This window comes from Tursiops truncatus, chromosome 1 (genome assembly GCF_011762595.2).
Source record: "Tursiops truncatus isolate mTurTru1 chromosome 1, mTurTru1.mat.Y, whole genome shotgun sequence".
In the NCBI taxonomy this organism is placed as follows: Eukaryota; Metazoa; Chordata; class Mammalia; order Artiodactyla; family Delphinidae; genus Tursiops; species Tursiops truncatus.
Window position 1 is genome coordinate 49,905,551 of NC_047034.1, and position 19,955 is coordinate 49,925,505.

The 19,955-nt window shown below is 37.1% G+C and overlaps 1 protein-coding gene across 7 annotated transcripts in view; it reads right to left on the reverse strand.

Annotated features, from left to right (window-relative positions):
* CEP350 (centrosomal protein 350) overlaps nt 1-19,063 on the reverse strand; it is a 139,552-nt gene extending 120,489 nt beyond the window's left edge. For 3 of the 7 annotated variants that reach the window (XM_073803734.1, XM_073803741.1, XM_019952653.3), the window contains exons 1-5: nt 18,707-19,061; nt 5,058-5,143; nt 3,986-4,032; nt 1,765-1,879; nt 766-925 (exon numbers count right to left, since the gene is read on the reverse strand). In XM_073803734.1, coding sequence (XP_073659835.1) covers nt 766-925; nt 1,765-1,879; nt 3,986-4,032; nt 5,058-5,130 — 395 coding nt within the window. In that variant the 5' untranslated portion in view covers nt 5,131-5,143; nt 18,707-19,061. Of the gene's footprint in view, nt 1-765; nt 926-1,764; nt 1,880-3,985; nt 4,033-5,057; nt 5,144-15,450; nt 15,473-18,706 lie in introns of those variants that run through there. The other 4 variants (XR_012331324.1, XM_073803720.1, XM_073803722.1 and 1 more) reach the window with 4 other exon arrangements.
* Nucleotides 19,064-19,955: the final 892 nt, after the last annotated feature.

The window sequence follows — 19,955 nt, forward strand, 5'->3', positions numbered from 1 at the left end:
TTGACCAGACTGCAACAATTCACAGGTCTAAAATTAGCACATGTAGAGAATAAAATAAAGCATAAAATGGTAGGTTATCTACCATGCTTCAATCTTAAAAAGAACAACTCACCAAAAAAAAAAAAAAAAAAGTAAAGTAATTTCACACAGTCTTTCAATCACTACTCATTAAATATTCACTATACAGTTCTTTCAACTTTTCTATGAATATGAAAATTTTCATAATAAAATGTTGGAAAAAATATCTAGAATACTTAGTAAATAACAGGCATTAAGATAATGCTTTGAGAATAAGACAGATTTACAGTCTTAGATAAACTAATGTAATGGGTAGATATGGAATCAAAATATAATGCCAACATGAAAGTGCTCTTTCAGAGGAAGAGGAAGCACAGAGGAAGGGTTAAATAAGCTGGAGAATGAACTGGGGTAGAAACAGATCTGGCAATGTTTCATACAGTAGGTGATAAAAGAAACTGAATAATTCATTTGTAGGAAACATATTTATTACAGTGGCAGTGGTCTGGAGCAAATATTACTACTTCTTCTCCCCAAATATTCCATCTGTAAAAGAACAGAAAGTTAGCATTTCATAATATAAAAGATTTTGCTTTACCTTTTTGGAAAATGAAAAAGGTAATAATACTAGATCCAGAGTGCTATGAAAAACTGAGAAAATAAACTATACTCTTACTATAAATACTACAGATTAACTCTATTTGATAATTTTTAAAAAACAAAACAAACAAACAAAAAAACACTAACCTGTAAGAAACTAAAGGTTCACGAAATTCCACATGATTAATTTTCTTTACGTTACTCTCCAGGGTGGTAGCTCTGAGAGGACTACGAGATTTCTCTTTTCGTGATTTAGAAGATTTGGAGGTTGGAGCATTAACCCAAGAATCATCCAGGTATCTACCATCTGAAGAAAAAGGAAATCTATGAGAACATATGATATAAAATACGACTGTCTCTGAATGCAGCTAGTATTTAAGAAAATAACTTAGGTATCTATTATTTCTGAAATCCCTGGTTGGATATTATATAAGTAGATGGGAAAAATTCAGGTTAAATTATTACAGTAACTCAACTTATAGAGAAAGACTATATTCTGAGCAAACAATGCAAAATAAAATTCTACATAAAAAATTCCTTTTTGTCAAAAGTTCTGACCCAAAAAAAAAGAAGTATCAGATAAAACCCAAGACTCACAGATTAATAAAAAAGAATCACAGTATCGGTGGAAAGTACTAACCTGCAGGTTTATTCCACTAATTATGCAACCACAGAATTAAATATATGAAAGGTAACCAAAGAAAATATTTACACTGTGTCAATTTATGATAGTATCTCTAAGACAGAATTTTGATTTTAAACCCCAACAAAAAAATATAAATCTTAAGTCAACTAAATTTCAAAGTGATATACCTGTGAATTAAAAAAAAAAAAAGACATTATAACCCTCAAGGCTCAAAATCAAATTCTCATTAACAACATATGAAAACTCACTATCAAAGGTGATGCAGTGGTGCTAAGTCCCTGATCAAAAGATGGTGAAAATGTCATCTACAGTCACTGAATACAAGGCTGCTTCATAACTACTCAGTACCAAAGAAAAAAAACCTAAATGCTGATGAGGTATATAGTCTCTGACAAAAGAACAAGGAAATACATGGGACTATAAGAAGAAATTAAGTTGAAATAAAACATCAAAATTCATATTTAATGTATTTATATCTTTGGAATTAACCTCATACATACCTTTTCTACTTATTTTTCTGGTAGCACTTGCAGAAGATTTCTTGGTATCCATGACAGAATCAAACACAGCTGTACTTGTAGGGGCTACTTCCAATTTGTTTTCAATGTGTCTCAGCTAAAGTTTAAACACCATCAAAACAAACAGGTTAATCCTATTAATTAACCAGCTACCATCAATTTAATTAGTTATTTAAAACTATATTGTCCAACACCTTTCTCCAAAGTAGAAAAATCTTAGGAATGCTTTATTTTAATTTAAAAAAATAGTTTTCCCATTATTTACTACTTAAGCTCTACTAACAACTGGCTCAATGCTGCCCAAATCTGGACAAGAAAATCAAAAAGTCTGTAGAACATCAAGGAGTTTCTATTTGTCCTGTTGACCTATTTTTTTAATCATTGAGTTTTTTAAAAGCAGTAAATTTTCTGACATTGTATGTTGCATATCATTAAGCTACATATTTGTGCATTTCTATATATTTTATGCATTTTACATGCAAAAATGAGGAAAAAACAATTCAGCTAAACTAAAATTTAGGACTATTCAAATATCCACAACTTTTTTTTGGCTGCGTTGGTTCTTCATTGCTGCGCGCGGCCTTTCTCTAGTTGAAGCGAGCAGGGGCCACTCTTCGTTGTGGTGCGCGGGCTTCTCACTGCAGTGGCTTCTCTTGTTGCAGAGCACGGGCTCTAGGCTCACGGGTTTCAGTAGTTGTGGCTTGCAGGCTCTAGAGCACAGGCTCAATAGTTGTGGTGCACGGGCTTAGTTGCTCCGCAGCATGTGGGATCTTCCCAGACGAGGGCTTGAACCCGTGTCCCCTTCATTGGCAGGTGGATTGTTAACCACTGTGCAACCAGAGAAGCCCACCACAATTTTTTATAGTTTTATATCTACAGAATAAGTTTCACAATAAGGACAAAATTCACAAGATAGAATTCAGGTTTCCATACGCTTTACAATTTAAGTCGACTTTTTTTCTTTTTTTTTTTAAGTCGACTTTTGATATTACCACCAATGATTTTAAATAGCATTTTCCCCGCACATGCTTACAGGAGAAAACTTGAAAAAAACAGAAAACAGAAAAAAATAAAATTAAAATCATCAAAATTCCACCACGCAGAGATAGAAACTTTGTGTAAAATTCTGATTTATCTTCTTTCAGATTTTTGCAGTGCAATGTACTCACAAGATTGGAATAATCCTTTATATATTAATAGTTCTGTATCAGACGTTTTCCCCCATTTATATTATGAACCACTTATCCCTAAAAATTCTTTTTAAAAGCCCAATAATTTTTTTGGAAAACAACTATTAACAGTTCAGCTCTAAATTAGTTTAGCTCTAAATTAAACTGGGGATAGAAACTATTCCTATGTTATAGATGTACAATACTCAAGTAGAAGAGAGAGAATATATACTGATTGCTGTATTCACGGGGCCGAAATTTGACTCTGCATTATGACCAAACCTAGGTTATAGTACCTTTTCCAGATTGATTTTCAAACCAGTTCAAAAGATTAGGGGACAGAAAACACCATATTCAGACAGTAAAGAAATAGATAATTCGAACTCAGGTAGAATACAAAAGAAAACAAACAAAATATATATTAGAAGAGTAATTTGCCTAGAGAGCAGATGAAAAAGAAAAAAGGAAAAGGTCTCTCTTTGAAGAAGCTATGTATCACTTGCCAAATTTGGATTTCTAAACTCCAGACAAGATTGGACAGAACATAAATGAGAACATTTGCCCATAATCATGCTTCTTCAGCAGTGCTAAGAGAAAACAGACTGCTATTGCCACAAAAAAAGAGGAGGTAACTCACAGTCCACTCAAGGAAAAGCTGTTCCTTTCATTTCCTGACTCTGAGCCTTTTACATAGACAAAGCCCCACCTTCTAAAATACATTCTATGTTTTAAATCTTCATCTCAACATACCAATTGAGCAAATTTATTAAAGCAGAATAAACAGTACAAATTATCTTAATCTTTTATATGCCATAGTGTTAATGTTTCTGATACTTAGTGTCTTAATTATTGCTTTACTGTCTAATAGTTGTCATTAATGTTCATTTTGTAACACATAGATAACTTCTTACAGAACTGTTTAACCTTATTTTCTTATCAAAAAAGCACTACAGGAAAAAACTGTAATCTATTCAATCATAACAGGCAATCAATTTTAGACTAGAAAGAAATAAATGGAACCTATAATTACTTACAGCAGCCTTGGTCTGAGAAAGTGCATCCCATGGTGTGGTTATATCTGCTGGGGAATATTGATATTTACTGAATTAGAATCTCTGAAGTGTACCTTGGAATCTGCATTTTAATAGGTCCCAAATGCACTCAAAAGTTTGAGAATCACTTTATTAGGCAGAACTATTCCCCAGCAAGTGCTTTATTATATCGAGCCAAAACATGATTCCTCTCCCATCCTCTAAAGCCAAGCTTCCCAATATAAGGTTTAGTTGTATTAGACACTGATCCCACTAGTCCTTAGGGCAACTGGACTAACACGCCCCCGCCACCTACACTCCATCAGACATCTCTAACAATAAGCAGTATCCTCAGTTTATCCCAATGAGCTGAACAAATACAAAATATAGTATTGTACTGCATTTCATATTATGATATGAAAAGATTGGAAAACTACTCCAGACTTCAATCTACTAGTAGAAACAAGGTAACATCTATTTAGTCTTTCAGGTAACAGCCCTTCAAAGAGTTTAAGTCTATATATTTCCCTTGAGTCATCCTTCTCTAGGATAACTCGTTTCATCTCCTCCAAATGCCCCTCATGTGACGTGATATCCAGATCCCTCACAAACCCAATAATCTTGCTCCAGATATACGCCAGTTTGTCAACGTCCCTCAAAAAATATCATGCCCTAAATTAAAGTTACCCTCAATGCATCATTTAAAAAAAAAAAAGAGTTCAATGAGACTATTATTTTTGTTATCTGTGCACTACAGGTCTATAACTATATTGGGAGCTGTATGATATTTATCAACATTAAGTCAGAATCTGTAAGATATTGTATATAACTAATTTTACATATACTGATTCATTTTTAAAAAGGATGTTTTCCCTTACAAAACAGTTTACTATTGGGTGCCTTTGAATATAAAGTATCTTGTATATTTAAAACAAAATTGAATTTTAAAAATTATTTATCCACTTGTTATAAATCAAAGCATATGGATAATTTTCATTTACTAAATAGCCCAGAATTTTAGGCACATGACCTAAACAAATCATTAAGTTCAGTTTCAAAAAAAAACAAATCATACCTTGAACAGTATCCGTGCTTTGAGAGTTCCTTGGATTTGGTAAAGGCACCTCTTTTGATTTGCTGCTCCTCATCCTGCCAATTTACCTGCAATCACATCATCAGCATTCACTGAAAATCAGTATTATAATATTAGTAAAGAAAATGCCCTATCTTGCCTTTCATGAAAGTCAGAAAAGAATTTTGTCATCTCTTAAAGTTATATCTGTATTCTCTTAAGAGTTCCTGATAATCTAACAACTTTATTTTTGCTTGGAAAACTAAACCATTAAAAATTATATCATGGGCTTCCCTGGTGACCCAGTGGTTAGGGATCTGCCTGCCAATGCAGGGGACATGGATTCGAGCCCTGGTCCGGGAAGATCCCACACGGCACAGAGCAACTTAGCCCACGTGCCACAACTACTGAGCCTGCACTCTAGAGGTCTCAAGCCACAACTACTGAGCCTGCGTGCCACAACTACTGAAGCCGGCGCGCCTAGAGCCTGTGCTCCTCAACAAGAGAAGCCACCGCAATGAGAAGCCTGTGCACCACAACGAAGAGTAGCCCCCGCTCACTGCAACTAGAGAAAGCCTGCACACAATAATGAAGACCCAACACAGCCAAAAATAAATAAATATTTTTTTTAAATTAAAAAAAAAAAGAATCCGCCTGCCAATGCAGGGAACATGGGTTTGAGCCCTGGTCCAGGAAGATCCCACATGCCGTGGAGCAACTAAGCCCGTGCGCCACAACTACTGAGCCCGCATGCCACAACTACTGAAGCCTGTGTGCTTAGAGCCTGTGCTCCACAACAAGAGAAGCCACCGCAATGAGAAGCCTGCGCACTGCAACAAAGACTAGCCCTCACTCACCGCAACTAGAGAAAGCCTGTGCATAGCAACGAAGAACCAATGCAGCCAAAAATAGATAAATAAATTATAAATAAATTTTTTAAAAAAAGGAGAGGAGCTTAATTTTCCTCTCGTCGAATGTAAGCTGGACTTAGTGGCTCACTTTTAACAAATCAAATGTGGTGGAAGTGACAGTGTGACTTTCAAGACTAAGTCATAAAAGGCATTGCTTGTTCTCTCTCCCTCTCTCTTAAGGATCCAGCTGCCATGTCATGAGGACAGTCAAGCAGCCCTATGAAGAGGTCCATGTGGCAAAAAAACTGAGGCTTCCTGCCTACAGCCATATGAGTGAACTATCCTGGAAGTGGAGTTAGCCAGCAAGAGATCATCAATACAGTATTATGTCTCATTTTCTCTATTATAAATAACACTGAAATGAACATATTTGTGTACATTAATGCTTATTTGGATCACTTATCTAGAACAGGATCTACAAAGTGTGCTAAAACTGAACTAAAGAATGTACAGAACATGCTACTCTAGAGATCCAAGGTTGAACTGTTTTCCAATTTACAATAACATGAACCCAACAGTTTCATTAATATATTTCAATATTAACTATGCTTTTTACTTTTGCTGATTACTAAGGAATATTAATTATATTCCTATTAGGGAAGAATATGGTTGCTTTAATTTGAATTTAGTAGATTGCTAGCAGGACTAAACATTTCGCCATAGATCTTAATCTAAGTTCTTCATCTGTGAATTATCTTTTCTTGTCCTTTGCCCACCTACCTACCAGGATATTAAAGTTTTTCTTAATTTGCTGAGTTCTTACATTATAAATATATTAAACCTTTGTCATATTTGATAAAAATAATTTTCTTCAATGGCAGTTCAATATGGTGAATATTAAAGACCCTAATTTAATTTAAGAAAAGGAAAAGCCTACCTACTAAGTCCAAACACGTAAAACTAAAGGTATAATTAATTTTAAGGGAGTTATTTTCTCCTATAGCAAACAATCCTGGTTTATAAATTTCTCAGAAAAAATTTTCAAAAATGTTCTAAAATACAAATTTTCATAGATAATACAATATGACTCTAAGAAAAGTCAATCTAGGTTTTTAAAAACAGACAGGGGTAGTAGAAAATCTAAAATCAACAAATATGCCAATAGTTAAAAAATTTTCTAACCATACTGTAGAGAACAAATGTACAGACACCAAGGGGGGAAAGCAGGGGTGGGGGGGTGGAATGAATTGGGAGACTGGGATTGACATATATACACTAATATGTATTAAATAGATAACTAATAAGAACCTGCTGCATAAAAAATTAAAATTCAAAAAAAAAAACAAAAATTAATGACAAAGAGCTATCCTTCCAAAGATTAAGTGAAGATTTTATTTAAGTCCAACTCAGCAAAGAAAATTGGGTTCTTAATTATTATTTGGTATCTGTCATATAGATTCTTAATGACTGCATTTTGTTATCTGGTAGCGAAATTTTACTGAAAGTCATTTTCTGATTGACTTGTATTCTATGACATATGAATTATTAAAAAATAAAGATTAATCAGACTTTATTGTATGTAACCAACACTGTGCATATTCCAATCTCTAGCGGCAATGCATATGTGAAAAGATGGTTCCTGCAGACTGTTTCAAACAGGGTACCTGGATTCAACTTGTGTTTTAAATGTATGAGAAGTACACTACTTCATAAAACATAAAGTTTTTTTGTAATGAGAAAAAAATTTTCTAACCATAAAAACTTTAATCAGCTACCAACACAGTTAAAAAAATTAACTCACTTTACTCTCCTTCTCACAAAGATACTTGTGGTCTGGCCAAGTGTCAAGTGATAACTAAACAAACATGAGTTATTCTACATTACTAAATAATCTGTCAATGATGTGACAAAAGTTTTCTTTGGGCAGACTTCACTTTAAAACTAAAATAAATGCAGGCTTCCGTGGTAGTGCAGTGGTTAAGAATCTGCCTGCCAATGCAGGGGACACGGGTTTGAGCCCTGGTCTGGGAAGATTCCCACATGCCACAGAGCAACTAAGCCTGTGCACCACAACTACTGAGCCTGCACTCTAGAGCCCACGCGCCACAGCTACTGAGCCTGCGTGCCACAACTACTGAAGTCTGTGCACCTACAGCCCTTGTTCTGCAACAACAGAAGCCACCGCAATGAGAAGCCCACGTACTGCAATGAAGAGTAGCCCCCGCTCACCGCAACTAGAGAAAGCCCATGTGCAGCAACAAAGACCCAAAGCAGCCAAAACAAAAAGACAACAATCATTTTAAAGCAGAAGCCAAAATTACAGACCTCTTAACACTCTGGGGGATGACCATGAGGGCAGTTAATAGGTAATAATCATAGCTAATATTTTCCGTGTTTCTTCTATGTGGGCCAAGGGCTATACTGTTTTCCAGACACTATTTCCAATCTCATGTGGCAACTATCCCTATATTCATTGTACTGATGAAGAAAGAGTATCAGACAGACTATGCAACTAGTCCAAGGTCATTAAGGTAATGAGACAGAACTGGAAATTAAATCTAGATCGATCTCTCTCTCTCAAACCTCTGAAAGCCTCTGATGGTCATTCATATAATGGCAGTCATTGGCATATAGATGGTATAGATGGTAGCCTTGGGCATAGATGAAGTTACCCAGGGAGAAAGTATAGTTTTAGAGAAGAAAAGAGCCCAAGGTCAAACCCTCTTGCACCTCAAGATTTAAAAGAGAAGGACTAGCTAGCAAAGGAGATTGAGAAAGAGAAGTAGAGAAGTGGTGGAAATCAGAGTGAGTGTATGGAAGCCAAGGGAGAAGAGTATTTCAAGAGAGTGGTCAAACATGCTGCCAAAAGGCCAAGCAGGTTGAGGGCTTGTTATTTGAAAATGCCCATTAGGTTTAGAGATAAAGAGGTCTTTGGTGATTTTAGTGAGAGCTAAATGTGGAGAAATGGGGGTGGCAACCACACTGTAATTGAAGAATGACTGAAAAGTACCTTCTAAGTGGAAACTGAATGTATTCAACCAATTTTTTTGAGAAGTTTGTGAAGGAAAAAGAGAGCAGTAATGGAGGAGGGTGTTGGATTGAGGGTTTTTTTGTGTTTGTTTTAAGTAAGAAGACTTAATCGATTAAGTATAAATGCTGATAGGAAGAATCTCAGGGAGGGGAGGAGGCTAGAGATATACGAGAGAAAATATAATTGATGGTTGAACTTTCTTGAGAGAAACTGGAGGCGAGGAAATCTTGAAACAGGCGAAGTATTCTTATAGTTCCTTTCCTCCAAAAGTTACTTTTTCTGTTCTTTTTCCATTCTCCCTGTTTATGAACTCTTAGCCTACATAATAAGAGGGCAATTTCTCAGCTCTGGTTAGTTTTCTCTGAGCCTTTGTACTTCTGTTATGAGGTCAATATTTTGGTGATTCATGAAGTGTGGACTCCTTGGCTTTATGTTTGCTAGCAAGTAAATAGTTTTATGAAGTTGCATCCTTACTTGATTTATAGGTGTTCCTCCTTTTTATTTATATCACTTTTAACTGGATTCTTTTTATATCATTTATCATAGCTTTAGTGAAATTGTGTTTCCATTCTCTGTGGCAAATTAGAGTCATCCTTAGCTAACTTTTAGAAGTCAGTTAGGTCCCTCCCGCACCACCACTCCCCACTGCTTTTGCAGCCCTCTCCTTGCCATACGCACACATAAGCCATTTTTATATTTTGAGCCATTGTTTGGAGCTTTTATTTATATTTTACATGATGCAAATAGAACCCTGTCAAATACAGGTTCTTTTTTAGTTCTTGTGATATCCGACTTTAGTCTGAACAAAGCAGTATTGTTCATTTATGCTTTGACTTTTACCTGAAACAACTTGTTTCTCTACAAGATGCCAGTTAAACTCACTGTAAAATGGTCACTAAAATAAAACTCTGAGTCACATAAATAACAAAAGTATTCTTAGGCTTTCTGAAAATTAAGTTCGCAGTATAGTAAGGAGGCAAAGTGCAAGACAGTGATATAGATCCTGTGTTACTGGTTTCTGAAACTATGGTCAGATCTTATCTCTGATAACCTAACCCACATAACCAACTGCTTATTCAGAAATCTCAAAGACACATCAAACTCATCATCTCCAAAAGCCAAGTCATGATTATTCCCAAAAAACAAACTTGAGGTATTCCCTATCACACTCCAGTTGCACAAGTAAGAAATATCCACAAGAGGTGATTGATTATACTATATGACCTCTAAGATCCTTTTCCCCTTTGAATTTAATAATCTATACCACCAATTCTCAGAGCGTGGTCCAGGCATCCTTGAGGGTCTATGAGACCCTTTCAAGAATGTCTTTAAAATCAAAACTATTTCCATGATAACATTAAGACATTATTTGTCTTTTTCACTCTCATTCTCTTAGGAGTGTGTATAGTGGAGTTTCCCAAAGGCTCCATGACATATGATACCACAACAGACTGAATACAGAAGCCGATATGAGAATCCAGATGTCTTCTATTAAGCCAGGCATTATAAAGATTTGAAAAATGTCAAACAATGCCACTCTTCTCACTAAATTTTTTTTTGTTTTGGAAAATATAGTTAGTTTTTACTTTAAAAATTGTGTATTAATATGATACAGTTTATGGTTATTTTAAATAAACTAATAAATATGTTTAAAGTTTCTAATACAACAAATATCAACAGATACAGTCCACATAAAAGCTCTTTGAGTTTTCAATAACTCAAGAGTATAAAATGTCTCCTTGACACCAAGAAGTTTGACAAACTCTGATCTATACCTATCATATGTATATACAAATAAGATATGACATTTTGAAATAGCCAATTCTCAAGTATCTTCAAGCAGCAAATTTTCCTTTCACATTTATTGACAGTGCTCTCATTCAGTCACATAGACTCATTCAGCTCAATTATTTATTGGGCTCCTACTATGTGCAGGTACTGGCGATGAAAAATGAAAGAAACGACTTCGTTCTGGCTCTCCCAGAGTTATTTTAACTTTGCTTCTGTTCTCTCATCTTTATCAGACCCGATGTAACAACCATCTATGCCTGAAAGGCTGAAAAGAAACAACCCTGCAACAGTCATACTATCTAGTCTCAATATAAAATGGACAAATTTAGTAGGGACCAGGCTAGGAAAAGTGGAAAACATTCCGGTTCTAAAACAGACCTACTACACTGTTCCATGTAAATTCTCAGAATAACCAATACTCCCATAATATGGTATACAAAAACAAATGACCTGAGAATTAGCCTCACCTCTTTTTACGTATAAAATACAAACCTCAACAACTACTTTTTAACAATTAAGAATGACCTCCTATAATCCAGGAAACCCAGAAGAAACTATAACATCTGGCACCAGCTTGGCCTCTGGTGTATAGGAGACTGGATAGGGATCACAGAGAACACAATGTCCCCCACTGATATGAAATGAAGAGCTAAACTAGAGCCTGATTAAAGGTACCCCTAGTCTTTTACTTAAAAAAACCCTAAAAATAGGAGCCTATACTTTGTTTACCCTCTATCTAGTTATCCTGAATATTTACTCTTCTAAATTAATCTCAAGGAATATATCCTTATAAATGTGTCTTATAGTGCAAGTCAGGATTATTTTTTGTCCCAAAAGTATGAAATTTTCACTACAAAAGCTTCCCTGATACAGAAGAAACCATTAACACTGGTTAACTCTGCGGAGAGGGACTGAGGATCCAAGAAAGGAAGCAGATTTTCCAGTGGATATGTTTTCGAATTTTTAAAAGCAGATACATTTATCACGTTTCAAGGAAAAAAACAAGGAAAAATAATTTTGAGAAGTTTCCTTCAACATTCAATAACTTAGCTAATTTAGAGGCTGTTAAGGAAACAAATATAACAACTTTTTCTTTCACTGGAAGCCGCTGTATAGTTGCTCCCACTTTATCTTTCCTCTTACCGCCCCACCTCCATACTATTATTTACATATCTGTCTCTTACATGTCACTGTGGGGACGATGTTTTATTCCTCTTTATATCCCTAGTCCATGCACAGTACACAGCACCCACTAGGTGCTCCAGACCTGTCTGCTGAATGATTGTCCCATTGATAAATCTCAAGAATCCAATTCTCAAATGCAAACAGGGCAAAAAAACCCCACAGATATTTCATATATGAAGAGGTTAACCACTGGTAAGCAAAAAATTTCTTTCATGGTAACATGTAAAAAAACAATAAGTAAAATAATAGTTATACGTGTACATATGCATTTTATGTTTCAAAATAAGCCCAAAACTAAAAAGAAATTCTTTAAAAAAATACTCTTATAGATTTAGACATGAAAATCATGAATGAAATGAAGCCAGTTAAATGAAGCCAGTGCTATTACTCATGATTTTTAAATCTAGTTTTTAGGGACTTCCCTGGTGGCGCAGTGGTTAAGAATCCACCTGCCAATGCAGGTGACACGGGTTCGAGCCCCGGTCCAGGAAGATCCAACATGCCGCAGAGCAACTAAGCCCGTGAGCCACAACTACTGAGCCTGCGCTCTAGAGCCCACAAGCCACAACTACTGAGCCCACGTGCCACAACTACTGAAGCCAGGGAGCCTAGAGCCCATGCTCCACAACAATAGAATCCACTGCAATGAGAAGCCCACGCACCGCAACAAAGAGTAGACCCTGCTCACCACAACTAGAAAAAGCCTGCACACAGCAACAAAGACCCAACGCAGCCAAAAGTAAGTAAATAAGCAAACAAACATGGTTGCTTAAGGAAAGTAGGATGTAGGTTTTAAAAAATCAATCAATCAATCTAGTTTTTAAAAGGGAGAGATGCCATGATTCCAAAGGAGCTTTTACAAGTCCATTTACAACAACAACAAAAACTTTAAGTGGTTAACTTTTTAAAAAATCACCTAACCTCAAATTTATCAAAGATAAATCTGACTCTTCTGGTTGCAAAAATATCCTTCCATCTATAAAAAGATCTCCTTTACACCATTATTTCTCTATAGAATTTTAAATGATTCATCATACAAGAAAGCGTAGCATCTACACAACTTTTCAGAGATTCATCTATATTGTTTTAAGTGTAGTCCAACTTCATTTATAACTAATCAGAGAACAAAGCATATTAGAGCTGGAAGTTAGGGGTCATCTAATCTCATGTTTTTCAAATATGTAGTTATGGTACCACATAGTAGATCAAAAAGAATCAATCTGGTACGTTAGAGCCTGCATTTTTTAATGAAACCAAATAAAACTGAATTGAAAATATCAGGGTGTATTGAAAGCAGCAAGGGTATTTTTTAGGTGAAACTTTCATTTCATTTTATATATAGATATATATATATCTATGTATATTATGTTCCCATGGAAAATCTATTTTTTACTATGGGTGTCCTAGTCAAAAGAGTTCAAGAGGTTCCCAAGCTTTCTCAGTTCACAGAACCCTTAGTGTCTCAGTAATTTTTTCATAGTGCCCACAGGCCAAAAAATTACCTAACAGTTCCATTTATTAGGTAGTTAGGTCCATATAACCTAGTAAGTATTTATGTCCTAACAACTTAGTAGCAGCTTGAAAAATACATATAAATTAAAAGAAATCTTTTAATTACTAAATAACCACAATTACTTATTAATGGGATGTGTGCACCTAAAAGACATTACATAATTTCTCAGACCTTGAAATCACTTTGGACACAGCCACTTTCATTTACTGTTTCACACTGATTTCTGCACAGAACTTTCTTTTAATCACAGCAACCCCCAAAACCTAGCTTTTTGAAGACATAACTGTCATTGAAAGGAATGTGGCACAATCTCATGCACAGTACCTCAAACTAATAGTTTAAGCAGTGGTCTCACAGACGTCAAATATCCCACAGATAACCCACAGTTGTCGAATATTAGTTTCCCTCAAAAATTTAAAAATATTCAACAGTGCCCATGTGAGTTTACTACGGTGCTCCCAGGTACCTCATGGCACGGTCTTGGGATCCTGGGTTTACAAAACACTGATCTAGCCTACGTGCTTACTTTGTAAATTAAGAAATAAGACATAAGGTCACAAAGCTAGAATAAAAATAAATACATTCATCAGGAATTTTCATAGATTAATTTTAACCTTCCCTCAACAAAAGTTTTGAAACAGAATCTAATCATGTGATATTCTGTGGATGAACTCTGTAGCTCTCTGAAAAACTATATTCAAAACTATATTATGTGACTGTATAATAGTAGAAAAATTCTGCCTCAATATTTTCTTTTTCAGAAAAAAGAGTTTCAAAAATGATAATGCCACTTACAATAAACAACACAAAAGTGCCTAAAGTAAAGAAAAAAGGAAAGTCATCCACTCTCCCAGCAATAAACACAGCTAATAGTTTAATGTCTATCCTTACAGAGCCCTTCCTATGCACATACAAAATCAAAACAAAATCAAACTACATTTCTTTGCCTATGTATTTAACACTGAATCATATTGCACAGTGTAGTACAACTTATTTTTTTCACTCAATATTATATCATGAACATTCTTCCTTGTCAGAACATAATAATAATTACAAACACCTATGTGGTATTTACTTAGGGCTTAAATATTAACTCATTTAATTCTCACAACAGCCCTGTCAGGTAAGAACTATAATTATATCCACTTTATAGATGAGTTTAAGTAACCTGCTAATGGTCACAGCTAATAAATGGTTAGGATTTGAACCCAGAAAGTTGGCTGCATGGTTCCTGTGCTCAAAGAAACACTCAGCTACTTCTCATCAAGTAAATATATCTATCCCTCAATCTATTAACAAGTGCATTGTATGTCACAGCATAAATATACTGTAATTTTAACTATTCCCCTACCAACAAACATTTAGGATTTTTTTTTGTTACTTATAAATGTTGTAGACATTTATTTGTAATAATGCGAAAATGAACATCCTTATAGATTTGTTCTAGAGCTCTTGTGTTAAATTTTCTGTGAGGTAAACTCCTAAAAATGAAATGACTCTATCAAAGAATATGTGCACTTTTAATTTTGATAGGTGATGCCAAATTTCCTTCCAGAAACAGTTGCACCAATTTATAGTCCCAATGACAGAGGAGAAGTTTGAGATTCATATTTAGGTTAAAAAATATTTTGGGGGGCTTCCCTGGTGGCGCAGCGGTTAAGAACCCACCTGTCACTGCAGGGGACATGGGTTTAACCCTGGTCCAGGAAGATCCCACATGCCACGGAGCAACTAAGCCCATGTGCCATAACTACTGAACCTGCACTCTAGAGCCCAGAAGCCACAACTACTGAGCCCACGTGCCACAACTACTGAAGCCCATGCGCCTGGAGCCCATGCTCCGCAACAAGAGAAGCCACCGCATTGAGAAGCCCGCGCATCACAACGAAGAGTAGCCCCTGCTCACCGCCAACTAGAGAAGGCCCGCGCGCAGCAATGAAGATCCAACACAGCCAAAAATAAATAAATAAATATTTGATTCATGAAGAGTGAGGCCTGTTTTTTGAGTTTTTAGTTAACACTTACATAGAAGAGATTGCCAGTTGTTCACAATTATCCTCTGATTTGATAATTATCTTCATATTAAACAAATGTAGACTTCACAGCTGTATAGTGGAGTCTTCATCCAGTTATGAAATCAACTATGGGTGAGATATTTCCTCCATATGAACTCTGTTTACTTACATATAAAACGTGGGAATTGGACTAGCTAGCCTTTAAGATTTAAAACTCCCAATGCTGTAATTAAAAGAGACTTAAAATTATTACAAGCCTATAATTATAGTACTAGTATAACAGGTCAGGGTCTTAAAGCTTCCATTTTCTTTAAATTACAATAACTATTGTCAGAACATCTAAGCAAATCATTAAAATAGTCAATAAAGTTTTCAGGATCTACCTGTGGCTTATTTTCAGCAACCTTTTAATACCAGTCTGTCATTCCCCTGCCACCTAGCAAACTTGACTTTATCTATGGACTATATTCCTAAGAAGAGTTGATGTGTGCCTAGGAACCATGAACTAGTGTTTTGTTTTGTTTAAATACTATGCCAAGACCACTCTCTAGTCAATTTATTCAGCCAATATTTATTGACTATTTTACTATGTGCTAGGCACTGGGTGCACAACAGTTAATAGACAATCTCTGCCATCATGGAACTTACACACTAGATGAAAAAGGCAAATAATAACCCAAAGTAACCACTAGCAAATGTGAAGTTATACTTGTGATAACGAACAAAAATATTAATGCAAAAAAACCTATGCAATCTTTTGATTATTCAGGTTTCGGGAGTGATTTGTGACACTAGAAATTGACTTTGTAAAAAAAAGTCAATAAAGAAAATGACTTCACGACTTGCCCCACAAGGCAAAAATAGCAATCACAAGTATAGATGGTAAGTTAACTTTTTAAATCATCAATTCTATAATAAAATCACCAAGATGTCCCTACTTTTCAGTTATGCTGCTGACCATGTGGCTTGAATATTTGTTGTAGCTAACCAAGAATATAAACGATCTGAAGTACTAAAGATGACAGGTACTTTGTTATAAAGCAGAAACTAACACACCATTGTAAGGCAATTATACCCCAATAAAGATGTTAAAAAAAAAAAAAAAAAGATGACAGGACTCTGAGTATCCAAACAAAATGAGAGATGACAAATTAACTACAATTTCTTAAGAACACTGTTCAAGCAAAAAGTACATACAGAAGTAGAGCAATTCACTACAATAATTCATGGCTTGTTACTAATTAACATAATGCTATGAAAATACTAATGTTTTTAAAGTACCGACAGTTATCCACGTAAGGAACTAGTGGCTTGTCACAATCTTTTAGATTTTAAAAAACCAAATGCCAGAAGTATCTATATTAATATTCAATTTTAAATAAAACTAATTCTATGACGTTAACTAGACGTGATCACTTTGCAATAAATACAAAGGTCGAATCATTATGCTATACGCCTGAAACCAGTATGTCAATAAAAATAAAGAAAAATTTTAAAGTCTTAGATCATCTGTGGAAATAAGACCATCATTCACATAAATAAATGAACTTCCTTGTTCATTTATTTATTCCTTGTCAATTTCCACAACTACAAAATAAGGACATTTGTCAAATCTACCTCACAAAATTGCTCTGAGCACTAAATAATTTATGTAGAGGCACACCAAAAAATGATGTAAGTTATTTTAGACAGCAGTTTCTTTTTGCTCCCACTATGACTTACAGCTATTTAACAAACAACAAAATTCGTTAGATAGGGACTTCATCTCCTTTCTTCTGTCCATGATATGGTAAAAGTGTTATAAAATGGTCAAAAGACTAGCAATCAGACCATTAGAAAAAAATTCTAAACTTCATAACTCATAAATTAATTACCCCACAGGAGGCTGGCTGTTCAAGTATTAATGCTCTTACATAACACTACGCACCAATATATCTCAGAGAATCAGAAAAATTCTTCAACATATGTATGAAATTGTATACATACTATAACTCACCATTATTACAAACACAAGCCATGCTACTCACTATGAAAAGTTGAGATACATATGTATTTATCCACACATACAATGTATTCTAGCTTGATGTTTATGTATCTGATTAAAGTATCTTAAATGCAATGCAATGACGGTTCAATGGTTCAGATTTATTTTATTACACTGAACGGAGTTTGTAAATTTAGCACACCAAAACTAATTATTACATACCCATGGGCTTAAAGCAACTTCTACCATAGGTCTAACAACCAATCCCCCAAAGTCACAATCTCATGTTATTAGCAGCACATTGCCTTGTTTAAACACAATATTTTAAAGTAAGAAATTATTTTAATGGAGAGTATTTTAATTGCTCTACAAACCTTTTCAAGCTCTTACTAGGCCTGCCTAAAATAGCCATTCTTTAAAAACCCTTAAAATACAGGGCTGGAGGAGGTATCGTTAACATGGCAACATAACCATTAACGACTTTTCCAAATTCAAAACGAGGATCACCATCAAAACAAAACAATCAGGTGGAGTACAGACGTGGATACTGATCACTATTCCTGACAACGTGTTTTTTCCTATATGGAGGATTTACTGCTATACAAAAACCACATCAAAATCTATACCTATGTGCAACCTCCTATCCGAAAAGCCAGCCAAATTCCAACCCATATTTGTGACATTAGCTAAATATCATTTAGCATGTTAGGCTACACTTCAAAGAGGCCAGGGTAAAATAGTGACAACTTTCAAAGCGTACAAGCTTTTTAAATCTCCCCCTACATCACTTGTGAATAAATGGACAGACTACATTCAGCAGCTGCCAAAGAAGATCAAAGTTTTCCCTATGCTTGAAAATGTTTATCCCCACCAAAAAGGAACAGAAACTAGTCATCCTTGCCACTGGAGCCAGTTCCCCGGGATTTCCCAAAATACGCCAGATATCCAAATGAAGAAGAGACACTTCTCCGGAGAGCAAGGGCGAGAGGTATCTCACACCTTTTGCAGAAGAGAGGAGGGGCGAGGGAGTGGGGGACAGGCACTGGCAGATAAGGAAGGAAATCCCGTCTACTGCAGGCACCGGTGGGACCTGAAACCTAGGTCTCAGAATGGCCCTCCTAGCAAAGCCTAGGACCCAGGGAGGCTCCTCGAGGGGGACGCCAGACTGGGCCAGAGCTCCTGGCGCCCCGCCCCGCCTCCCCCGCCGACCCGGGACCGCGGACAGAGGCAGCGAAGGCTAAGCGAGCATCCGCGGTCCCAGCCAGGTCCTCCCGCAGCTCACCTGAGAGTGTCGCCTCCGCCCTCGGCCCCCACGGTGCATCCCGCGGGGCCTGGCGGAGGGTGCAGTGACGCCGCCCCGACCGGCCCCAGGGCTGCCCGGCCCTGGCCTCCCCGCTCCGGGGACGCACCGGGTGCCCGCCTCGCACCGGCTCCCGGGATCCGCGGGTCTGCAGAGAAGGAAGGAGAGGCAGAAAGGTTGCCTCCCCTCCCCCACAGCAAGCCACCCCCTGAGCTGCGGCTCTCTGCAGTTCCCTCTGGCGCAGGTCTGGCCCGGCTCCCCCGCCCGGGAGTCACTTCAGCAGCGGCGGCCCAGTCGCCATTACAGCCCAACAACTGACACGGAGGAGGAGCGGCGCCAGCGGCAGTGGCGGTGGCGGCGGCGCGAGGCAGGGCGGGAGCAGTGGGGGGGCGGGGGGGTGTGTCCAGGCAAAACTCGCGAGAAGTGTCCCGAGTCAGTTCCAGAGGAATGCAACCCTCGGTTAGGGCCGTGCTAAGTGTGGCCAAAAGGCGAGTGTGAGATAAAACGAGGAGAGGAAGCTCGAGGGCGCCATGTTTGGTGTGGCGAAGGTTGAGCCTTGCAGGTCTTGGGAGGAGCCTAAGTAGATCCGCAGCGGAGACCTTCCCCTCACCCCCCCCCCCCCCCCCCCCCGCCCTCTTTCATGTAAGTGGGCCTTTTGGCTGCGCATTTCACCCCCGGCCGAAAAAAAGCAAGCTGGGGTTATGACAAGGATAAGCTCGAAGTCTGAAAATTGCAGCTTCTCAGTGTTTATGATGTTTCACCAGTTGTCCAAATAAATCTTCTGTACCCCAGTTTCAGAGTAATTGCAGCTCTGCGGCTGCGGCAGTTACCCACTGCTGGCACTGTGGCCGTTTCATTCGCGAGGGTTACAATTCTGTTCAGCACGCACTCTGTCTAGTGGCTTAAGACTCCAGAGCAAGTAAAACGGAGTTTCCTCCCGTTAGGTGTTGGCATTGATATAACTGTGCTTTAAGAGACTCTATGATCACCATATCGTCTACCATCCTTAACCACTTTCCCCAATCTCTACATGGTGAATTCTATGATCTGTGAAGACTTAGCTTAAATGACATCTCTTTTGCAAATAATGCCACCTTCTGCTAGGTGCTTACTGCACACAAGCCCTCCACCCTTCACTTTCCTCCACCTTCTGAACTCATATAGCTATTTATCCAGAGACTGTTTCTCATCTTGAGGACTCTTTTTTTTCTCTTCTCTTTATACACCAACA